The sequence below is a fragment of the Alternaria arborescens genome, assembly GCF_004154835.1.
Source record: "Alternaria arborescens strain FERA 675 chromosome Unknown contig_4, whole genome shotgun sequence".
NCBI classification, from domain to species: Eukaryota; Fungi; Ascomycota; class Dothideomycetes; order Pleosporales; family Pleosporaceae; genus Alternaria; species Alternaria arborescens.
Window position 1 is genome coordinate 473156 of NW_021167859.1, and position 11037 is coordinate 484192.

The following is an 11037-nucleotide window of genomic DNA, read 5'->3' on the forward strand; positions in this document are numbered from 1 at the left end:
CCATTAGGCGCTCCAACAGAGTTCCACGCATACACGCATCTCCTATTTTGTGAGTTTCTGCTCCTCGCTTGCAGCCAGGCTGAAGTAGGCAGCGCATGTCCATGCCTGCCTTGCTGCCTAACGTACTGGAAGGCCTTCGGTGTGAGTCTGGAAGCTGCATCTGTTTCGGCTCGGGAGATGATGGATCGCCGATGCGCCGAGACGACGCTTACATCCTTCGGTCATGGTCGGTGAGTTCGAGGTTAGCGCGCTCACGTGATTTGTCGGCGTTTGAACTTTGATATGGTCTTGGGCGTCAGATGCCGAAGATACGGGTTCGGGCTCCTTTCCGACCTGCAAAGCTGAACGAGCCTACGAAAACAACATGTGATTCCGGGGGGAAAGAGTAGACCCTGTATGTGCTCTGGATGTAGTTCTGTTTAGCTGACAGTGTTTGGTGATTGGGAGCGTTTATTTAACCTGGGAAATGACGATGGCGGGGCAGCTGAGGCCGCGATGGTGGGGTTGCATCATCGCGACGCATGATGTTTGTATTAGCACAGTTCTTAAACGCCTTGAAATAGCAAACTGCCATGCTGTCAATTGAGCGAGGTAAATTACCACGCTTGAAATCTCCATAGTACAAAGCTCGGTCCGAAATAGACCGGTCGGGGCAGTGGATCTGGGCAGCGCGCAATAAAAGGTTACCAAATGCCGCTGCGCTCAAGACAACATTACCCGGCCACTCCTTCTCCTTGACCCCTCCATCCTCTCAAAGTATTCGATTACATCGTCACCACTCTCACAAACATACATTTACCATGTCGCAACGAGCAGCACTTCTCATCGGCAAATTGTCACATGCCCAGAAAGAATGGCAGCAATGTTCAGAGGTAGCCTCGAAGCTGCACGAGTACCCCGATGGCAACCGCGAAGACTTCCTCTCAAAGTGCAAGAGTGGTGAATTCGACGGTGTATACGCCCTTTACCGAAGCAACGACTCGAATCCAATTACCGGAGACTTCAACGCGGAGTTGCTTGACGCTCTGCCTAAGAGTTTGAAGTATGTCTGCCACAACGGCGCGGGATACAACAACATCGACGTCGCGGCCTGCACAGAGAGAGGAATCTCGGTATCAAGCACACCGATAGCGGTTAACGACGCGACTGCAGATGTTGCCATCTGGCTCATGCTGGGCGCGCTCCGAAACATCAAGCAGTCCTACATGGCAGTAAACAATGGTTTGTAAGCTTACCATTCATTGAATCAAAACTGACGCTCCTGGCAGGCAAGTGGCGCGGCAACTTCTCCCTCGGTCACGACCCCAAGAACAAGACACTCGGTATCCTAGGCATGGGTGGCATTGGCTCAGCAGTCGCACATCGCGCAAAAGCATTCGGCATGAAGATACAATACCACAACCGTCACCAGCTACCGGCGAGCGAAGAGAACGGTGCAAAGTACGTGACTTTTGATGAGCTACTCAAGACATCCGATGTCCTCAGCCTGAACTTGGCGCTCAACCCTTCTACCACACACATCATTGGCAAGGAACAATTCAACGCGATGAAGGATGGTGTGATCATTGTGAACACTGCAAGAGGTGCATTGATTGATGAGGCAGCTCTGGTCGACGCGCTGAAGAGCGGCAAGGTCTGGACATGTGGGCTGGATGTGTTTGAGGAGGAGCCAAAGATCCATCCAGGGCTACTGGAATGCGAGAATGCGGTATTGCTGCCTCATGTTGGAACGGCTACATACGAAACACAGGTAAGCCGCTCTGTCGAGTGAAGTGAGAGTGAGTAAAAGCTAACTATTCCCAGCGCGACATGGAGATACTGGTTTTGGACAACTTGAAGTCGGCTATCAAGAGCGACAAGCTGTTGACGCAAGTACCTGAACAGAAGAGCAAAGCGAACCTATAGTTGGTGATTGACGGATCCTATTTCACGATTAGAGACACTTGTATTTCAACACGAGTAACGAAGAGAATAACAATATCAGCACGCCTGTAGCCTGCCTATCACCCCATGGGTCTATTTTGTTGCACTTGAGTGATCTTTTCGCGACCGTCTAGAGTGCTACTAATACCGCTTTTATAATTGTTCTAACGATCGTATGTCGGCTTGTGGAGACCACGGCAAGTAGTGTCGGAGCTGACGAGCTGGCTTCGGCATATGGATACTTGGTCGCTAGGCCAATGAGAAGCCCATCGCAATTCCAATCGCCTAGCTCCCGTGCGGAGGCAAGATGCGGAGGTGAAGAATCTGGGGTCGGTCTTTGAACGGAATGTGGAGAACAGGGCAAAAAGGATGAGTTGAAGGTCGAGTCGGTCTTTGCATTGCAGTGCGTCGCATATCCAAGACGATGCCGGCTGCTGTTGTGGTGTTCACATGCACAAAATAAGCTGATGCACAAGGAGCGCTAAGCAAGTGCCTAGCCTGCCACCCGGCATCTTCGCCCCCTGGGCATCCATCTCACACACACACTCCTGCAGACGCTGCATCCGCACTGTACAGCCAGCGATTCATTCTATTTCTTGGCCATGCAAACCTTTGACTCGTCTCCATAGATACTGCAGACGAAGGAAGCACACAAAAGTCTCAACACAATAACGGCGACGGCGTTTGAATGGAGGGATAATTACCATCCGCTATGCCGACCCACTAGCTATGGGGCTCTCCGCCTGTAACTGGCACGTCTGGAGTCCCCACGAACGAATCCCCACGTCATATCCCCGACGTCGCGTTGCACTATGCCGACCGCCAAGGCAACTGGTCGCCTTTTGCCAGCGGGTTTTGGTCGGGGTTCGCTAACTAGGCTCTGCAAGGTAGGATAAACTGACGATATATATTCGGATGTTTGCCGCAGTGTTTGGTTGATCGACATCACCGACTTTGAACGTTCGTCGTGTCGCATCACATCGCATTCGCCTGTGCATCTTCTCTGCGACATCTGATCCACGTTGCCATCATGGCGAAGCTCAACATGTCCGAGGTGTGGGCCGACATCAAGACGTATCGTCGAGCCTACCTGCTCACCGCTGTGGCATCTTTTGGTGGAATGCTGTTTGGTTGGGACACAGGTCTCATCGGAGGTGTGTTGTTGCACGTGCATATGAACTGACCGTCGCTAACCGCATTGCAGGTGTCTTGACAATGGATGCATTCCAGCACTCATTCAACCTCGACAAGGATAGCAAAAACTTTGCCAATCTACAGGGAAACATCGTTTCTGTGCTCCAGGCAGGATGTTTCTTCGGCGCCATGGCCAGTTTCTACGTTTCCGACACCTTTGGTCGTAAATGGGCGCTCATCGCAGCGGATATCATTTTCATCATTGGATCTCTGATTCAGACCCTGTGCGGGATTGGTACAACAAGCCTTGCCCAGCTCTACGTTGGACGTGTGATTGGCGGTTTCGGCGTTGGCTTGATTTCAGCCGTCGTCCCCACGTACATTGGAGAAAACGCGCCCAGGGCGATCCGAGGACGCTGCATTGGGTGCATGGTATGTGTTGTCTACACCGCTTGATTGCATCAGTCGACTGACGTGGAGCAGCAACTTTTCAACGTGACTGGTATATGTCTGTCCTTTTTCGTCAACTACGGCATCTCCCTCGACATAACTAGCCCTACGGACTCGACTAAATGGCGCGTGCCATTTGCCCTGCAGATGCTCCCTGGCGCTTTCCTGCTTGTAGGCATGCTCTTCATGAACGAGTCTCCGCGCTGGCTTGTAGAGAAAAACAAGCTAAGCCAAGCCGCTAAAGCTCTGGCTCATGTCCGCGGCAAGAGCGTCGAAGACCCAGAGGTAACACAGGAGTTGGATGAAATTATCGCAGACTTCAACGGTCACGAGAAGATGCCGATGGTTGCTCAACTCAAGGCTGCCTGCTCGAACAAGAAGATGCTGTACCGCTCGAGCTTTGTTGTCATCCTCATGTTCTGGCAACAGTGGACGGGAACAAACTCGATCAACTACTATGCTCCTCAGATCTTCAAGCAAATTGGTCTTACTGGTCCCTCGTCCGGACTATTCGTAAGTAGAGTGTAAAGAGTGCATGCATGCATCACGAGCTAACCTGCAACTAGGCAACTGGAATTTATGGTATCGTCAAGATCGTCGTGACAGCGATTGGCCTGATGGCATTTACTGAGCAGCTGGGACGCAAATGGTCGTTGATCCTCGGATCGATTGGCCAAGCGTTTGCGATGTACTACATTGGTGTCAACCAAGCAGTCCACCCACCCACAGGCGAACTTGATGGCAACGCAATCTTTGCCATCATCTGCGTCTATCTCTTTGTTGTCTTCTATTCATTCGGCTGGGGCCCGATCCCGTTTGTGCTGGCGTCCGAGTGCAGTCCCAACCACGTGCGGTCTCTGCTCATGGCGGGCTCGCTAATGACGCAATGGCTCTTTAACTTTGTAATCGCAAAGATTACGCCCTTGATGCTGGACAATATTACGTACGGAACGTTTCTTCTGTTCGGGTCGCTATGCATCGTCATGGGTATCTGGACGGTGTTCTGTGTGCCTGAAACCAAGGGGGTGCGGTTGGAGTCTGTGGGAGAGTTGTTCGAGGGCAGCATTATCAGGGGTTGTATTCAGGATACCATCCCAAGCAAGTCGCGAGCGAAGCAGCTCAGACATCATCACGCGACGGACGATGCCGACTCGACCAAAAGCGGCGTTGGCAAGGCTGCGAGGGTGGAGCAGATCGAGGATGTGTAGAGCATCGGAGAGAGGAGGCGAAGGCAAAAAGCAACAGGTGGCCAATGTTCAGAGCTTACGTTGCGGCGCGTCTGGCGGATTAGTACCGCGAGAAGTGTTTCGGTAGCTGAGAAATGCCGAAGTCATGATGTGACGGCTCCGTGCCTATGCCATGTTTCCAGACCAATCAATGGCAACGATCAAACTACAGTGCGTATCAGGATCTGTACGACGTGTTCATACAGCGAAGATCGTGAACGGAACGGGTTGCTTGAGTCGGCCCGCCCAGGGCAGTCGCACCGGACGAGTCACGAGGCCATGGGCAGTCCTGGCGGTCAAGTTGGGTAGCACAGGGCTATCCTGCCTAAGCGGGGTCAGTTGGGCGGCGGAAGGCGTCTGTAGCAGCTAGAGAGAATGCTAGGCAGCGGGGCGACGTTATTGACAGGTCGGAGTGTGCGTGCGGATACCAACGTGCTGACGTGCAAGTGGCAGCAGAGTGAAGCGTGAGTGTGGGAACGTGGTAACTGCTCGGAGCCATGCAGAGAGTTGCATATAGCTAGGACCGGTTTTAGCTGTTGCTAGTAAATCTCTCGTGCGACTAGCGAAAAAGCCAAAAAATGCAGAGCAGCAAGCGGACCCTGTTTCTGAGCCACGAGCCAGGGCTTCTGCTGAGTGGCTGCATGCTGCAGGGTTGCGCGGGTCCAAGCGAGGGCGATGACATAGTGCAATCTGACTCTCTCCACGTAACCTCGAAACCAGGTGGGCGGCTTGATGCGCACGCCCTGTACCCGACCGAATCCTCACCCTCCTCGCTGTCTATCCTTACTGTCCATCTCGAGTCCAGCGCTGCACCCCATCGACGCTCCAACATCTGCTGCCCCGTCGGCCGTTGCTCCTCCCCACCGCACTTGTCCGCCTCATTCGCTGCCTCGCGGTCCCCACCACACAGTCCATAGTATCCTGCTGGGCACACCCTGGGAGCCACCTGCAAATATCACGTTGATTTTACACCGTGCCCTCACCCCCGCCCCCTGTCACCACCGTGGCCAGGGACCTTGGGCGTATCCTGCATCCTACAACCATCGGCCAACCTGTTCGCGCTGCTAGTCGTCGAGCCAACTTGGCTGTGCCCACCGGCTGTCGTCCGGTGTTGAAACGCCCTTATGTACGTCGAGCTGCGACTTTGTTCTGCCTCTTCGCCAGGCCTAATTTCTAATTCCCTTTCGTTTGTGCCATTTGCTCTCTTTCCCAACTTCTGAAACCGACCACTGGGCTGACACGATGTTGGGCAGCGTTCTCCTCCCCACTAAGCCGCCTGGCCTGAGGAAGCACAATACTTATTCTAGCACCGTTGCGCCGCCCCTTCCCCCACGTCGAAACTCCTTGTCCACCACGCCCGCTGCCAAAACTGCCGCCAAATCCACTCCCCTCCACGTCAAGACCGTCACTCTCTCAGGCGGCATGGACACGCGCTACAACCGCCCCTCGTCCCCGCGAGGGAGCCGCTACTCCAACCCCGCCAGGTCGTCGACAGGCACCTTCTCCGACCCCTACTACTCCTCGTCTTATTCGGGCTATGGCCGTCCCAGCTCGCCGCGCTCCAGTGTCGCCCGCCTCGGAACTTCCCACACTTCCCACACTTCCCACCACACGCCCTACTACACGCCCACCACCTCGCACCCCTCGCACATCACCACCGCCAAATACGACTCGTACACGGGACGCCCGCGACGCAACACCAACGATTTATCCCGCCCCAACGTGAGTACCAGTGCCTTGCCGCAGACCTCGCTGCCCCTCCGCACACCCTACTCGTCACACACTCACACCGACCGCCCACGGAGCCCCCTGACTCCTTCCTACGCCAAAGGGCCTGATACATACATCACTCCGGGCGCTTCATCACGAGGCCACAAGAAGGTCTACAGCGTTGACGACACCAGCCACTTGACTAAGCTCGTAGCTGAGGTCCAGCCTTCGTCGCACCACCACCGGGACCATGCAGACCGGGGCTACAGTCTCACAAGTGGCGGCCGCAGCTACCATGACAGCAGCAAGCCCCCCTCGCGCCTTACCGACCTGAGCAACAGTGATGGCTACTCCTACACCGATCCAGCGAGCATGTATCGTGACACAGAGCCAGCCTGGCGGAGGCCACGTGCTGGTAGCTTGGAACGTAGCTCTCGCCCCACCAGCATGATCTCAGATCGCCCCGCTCGTGCCTCTACCCGCGAACTTGGCCCTCCCCCATCCACTCGTGGCTTCGATAAGATCAACAGTATTCCGCGGCCTCACGGCAGGTCATCGTCCATCGAGCGGGCACGCGACATCCCCAAGTACGATCCCTACCCAGACACAAGCCTTGGACGATCCTCTTCCACTCGCAATTCTCGCACTCCTGCTGCTATCCACCAAGAGCCCCGCCGAGACACCTATCGCGACGACTACGATCGCCAGAGCCGCGGTGTCGAGAACAAGCGTCACAGCACTGCCTTTGAGGACCGTGAGGTGACTACTCGTGGCTTCGGCATTGCACCAGGCCCCCCAACCCTTGCACATGATCATCATGCATTGGACCGACAGCCTCTATACCCCCCGGCTGAGCCTCCTCGACCCAGACCACAGGAGCCCAGCAGCCATTACTACCAGCCAGAGCGCGCTGAGGCACGCATGCCCGATCCTCGTGCCACTCGTGACAGGGATATTGGTGCACCCCAGGATTATGACAAGCGTCCTCGTGAGCGTGAGCGTGAAAGCCGATCTGAGGAGAAAGGTAGCTTTGTGCAGACCGCGGCTGGCGCAGTGGCTGGTGTGGCAGCTACCCTGGCCGGTGCTGGTTACATAAAGAACCGCGACAAGGACCGTGGTAGCGACCGAGACTCCTCAGGGGAGCGAGAGCGTGAGCGCCGGAAGGAATACGATGAGCGTGACCGGCGAGACCGGCCTGACGAGCGACGGGAGAGAAAGTCTGAAGGTCGTCGCAACTCCCTCCAGCCACAGCAGCCACCACCAGCTGCTGTCCCAGTCCCCGTTCCTGCCCCAGCTCCAGCTCCAGCACAGATCGCAGCTCCCGACTATCCTCCCATCGAGCCCGAGCGCAAGCCCCGCGAACGTCGATACGAAGACGACGACAGGGAGAAGGTACCCGCGGTACCCTCTCGCAAGCCACCTTCTTCTGAGGGTAGCGGCGATGAGCGACCGCGTCACTATGTCGACCGCGATGCCGAACGCCGGAGGGAACCAGCACCCCAGGAAGCTACTCTGGACCCCGATGAGGAATACCGACGACGCGTCCAACAAGAAGCAGAGCGTGCTAGCCGAAGTACCCGTGACAGAGATAGCGACTCTGACCGCGAGAAGAGCCGAAGGAGCAAGAAGGATGAGCGTGACAGGTCTCGAGGCCCCGAAGATCGCTCTCGCGCGTCTCCCCCCAGGGATCGTCCCATGAGCGTCTACGATGGTGGCATGGTACAGGAGCCTGAAACGCTTGACAGGGAATCTACAAGCAAGAGCGTACAGATCGTCGAACCTCCCAAGGAACCTGTTGCGCCTGTTAAGGGAATCCTTCGCAAGCCTACTGAAAAGTTCCCTGAGGACCCTGAGCCCATCCGCGAGGGAGTTGCACCACACAAGGACGCTCTAAAGGGCAAGGACATTCCCGTCGGAGCCCGATGGACAAGGATTGATCGCCGCCTCGTCAACCCTGAAGCCCTAGAGCAAGCCAAGGAACGTTTTGAGGAGCGAATGGACTGCGTCATTGTCCTGCGTGTCTTGACCAAGGAAGAAATTCAGAAGCTCGCTGATCGTACCAAGAAGATTCGCGAGAGCAGAGGTAAGTTCACATCAAGTTCTGTCCATGAACCATAATAACAAGGCTGTAGAAGAGGAGTACGATCATGACCGACGCGATCGAGACGACCGTGACAGGCGAAGCCACCGCTCCAAGGACGACAGGGATGACGAAGACCGTGACAGCGACCGAGACCGAGACCGTCGTTACCATGACCGTGAGCGACGTCGCCGCTATGACGACGAGAGCGACTACGACGACCGCGAGCGAGAGCGAGAGCGTGAACGCGACAGGCCCAGGAAAGTTGAGATCGACGACGGAAGGTGATTACAATGAGTGGCTGGGCGCATGACGTCGCATGTTATTGGTCAATACGAGAATCGGGCGCATGCGCTTATGATGATGGAGCTGTAGAGAAGAACGACTTCCACGGGACTAATAGGCCATGTCCTGAGAGAAGTAACAAGGATGACGAAGTCATCGCACATGGTGTCAGACCCCAAAAAGAAACACAGCAAAGAGCACGTTGGCACATTCTTTGCCCATCCGAAGAGCACAGGCCTCGGTCCTTCGCTCCGGCGTTGCTCTTTGAGATATCACCACCGAAGTCGCAGTGCGCCGGAGTACGATATCCTGCATTCTCCCCTTTCTTCGGCGCAAGGCGTTGATAGCACCATATACAAAAAGTCGGATTCGCAGAGTACTGGATTGGTTATGAAAGTACGTGGCACTCTTTTGACGATAGACTTGTGGCGCTTGGGCGGGCGTTGATGGAAGTTCGTTCATGTCTTTCGTTACGCATAGCGAGGTAGTAGCATGGTATGGCGTGTCAAGAGCGTAGGACAGACCTTCTTTTTGTACAATATTTTTATTCGCTTCTTCATGTGAAAACACTTCTGGGAATGGCAAAGCTTCAAATGACTATTTCAAAACGTTGGTTTCCGTGATGTCTGGCGACATTGTATGATACGATGGTATGTATTCATGGAGTTGCTGAGCAAACTGGGTTGGATATGTCTCTAATAGTATCCTGTCTACAACTTCATGGAGCCGGTTGGTCCTTGTAGCATTCTCCTCCTGTGCCAACATTATAAATCAACGTTCTTGTCTTCTGACTCGATCCTGTAAACCGTCTTTACAGGACGTTTGCACAATATGTCACGGGACCTTGATCATCAAGTCGAGATTTGTACCAGAATCGGAGAATTGACACATTGACAGGTGACATCGCACCAAAGCTATGATTACACATCATAATATTTGTTATATATTTTTTCAATACCAAAACGACAACGTGAGACATTGGACTCCGTTTGGACTCCTTCGCACTCCCGCTCACAGGTCACCCATCCAGCCGTTCATCCTCACTCTGAATATCCGCGTACAAGATCAGTATATGCTTCAGATTCAATTCGTAGGGTGGTACTTACTCTTGCTGGGATTCGGACTAATAGTGCCATCGGGAAACTTGCGGAAAATATCCGCAATGTGGTCAATCGGCGCAGCCAACATACCCATCGGACCCTCGAAATACGGATTCTCTCCAGCACTGGGATGGCTCCTTGATGGCACAAAGGCTTTTGTGCGAGCAAAGTTCTTGGCCAAGGATTGGGAGTTTCCGCGGTTCTTCTCTGAGGAAAGAGTTTGTTCGAGGGCAGGTAGGTCATCTTTCTCTTCTTCGGCAATGTGGCGCTCGAGGAGGGACCAAATCTCTTTCAACTTGGGGATGTAGGTTGAGGACGCTGGGTCCATGTTTTGGAACTCCTTAAGTAAGATTTTCACCTATCGTGGCTGTTTTTAGGCATGTGTTCATGAAGTGCAAATTGTAATCAGAGACATATTCACGTACCTCATGATGCTGTTTCCGATCAGACTCTGCGTGTTGCTTTCCCTTCTCTCCCATGTACTTCTCCATGGCTGGATATACGAGAAGTTCCTCGGCGACAGAGTGGCGGGCTAGCTCCCATGTGAATTGGTTGCCATAGCGTGTAACGTGGTCAATATCGTCAGGGTTGTCGACAATCTCATTGTAGTATGTCTTCAGCTCGCGATGATCATGTGTTATGGCTTCTGAGATTGTTGAGTTGAATGCAGCTTGAATGCGAAAGTAGGCTGGCCTGGCAGCAACGCGAATCGTTTGTGGCCTGAATGCGGCTCGGGTAAGCGGTGATACGATGGCACGGGGAGCGAACATTGTGATGGTGAAAGATAGAGATTACAATTGATCTGTTATTGGGAAGGATGCAATATGCTTCGAGCAGGTGTTCGCCAGGTTTTGTTATACATCGCGATGGTCACGATACGTCACACATTCGCCAGAGGCACGTTCCTGCACCGTCAAAGCGTTGTTTGCTTCCTCGAGCTGCGCGCGAAGTTTGTCACGCAACATGCTCGCTGACGATTGTCTGTCGCATCATTGGCCGGGAACAGGTACCCGTTTACCATGTGTCAAAAGTAAAGTAGCCATAATACTGGAAGGTGGAGTGGCGTTCCGCGGAGCGACGTACTGATGATGTATGGAAATTGGACCGTTGTCCGCTGGCCAATCTTGGC

At 54.1% G+C, this 11037-nt stretch overlaps 4 protein-coding genes across 4 annotated transcripts; 3 read left to right on the plus strand and 1 right to left on the minus strand.

Moving 5' to 3' along the window:
• Positions 1–800: 800 nt before the first annotated feature.
• On the plus strand, positions 801–1905 carry AA0111_g2248 (putative 2-hydroxyacid dehydrogenase; the record flags this gene model as incomplete). The annotated part of the gene is made up of 3 exons (XM_028647998.1): positions 801–1221; positions 1269–1750; positions 1804–1905. 3 exons carry the CDS (start codon positions 801–803, stop codon positions 1903–1905), a joined length of 1005 nt encoding a protein of 334 aa, XP_028509858.1.
• A 1048-nt stretch (positions 1906–2953) lies between these two features.
• Positions 2954–4715, plus strand: AA0111_g2249 (putative quinate permease; the record flags this gene model as incomplete). The annotated part of the gene is made up of 4 exons (XM_028647999.1): positions 2954–3077; positions 3128–3489; positions 3541–4020; positions 4074–4715. The coding sequence occupies 4 exons, from the start codon at positions 2954–2956 to the stop codon at positions 4713–4715; spliced, it is 1608 nt and encodes a 535-aa protein (XP_028509859.1).
• A 1260-nt stretch (positions 4716–5975) lies between these two features.
• Positions 5976–8811, plus strand: AA0111_g2250 (hypothetical protein; the record flags this gene model as incomplete). Its single annotated transcript, XM_028648001.1, has 2 exons — positions 5976–8526; positions 8576–8811. The coding sequence occupies 2 exons, from the start codon at positions 5976–5978 to the stop codon at positions 8809–8811; spliced, it is 2787 nt and encodes a 928-aa protein (XP_028510325.1).
• A 1037-nt stretch (positions 8812–9848) lies between these two features.
• Positions 9849–10678, minus strand: AA0111_g2251 (hypothetical protein; the record flags this gene model as incomplete). Its single annotated transcript, XM_028648002.1, has 3 exons — positions 9849–9853; positions 9915–10266; positions 10334–10678. The coding sequence occupies 3 exons, from the start codon at positions 10676–10678 to the stop codon at positions 9849–9851; spliced, it is 702 nt and encodes a 233-aa protein (XP_028510123.1).
• Between the last annotated feature and the right edge of the window lie 359 nt (positions 10679–11037).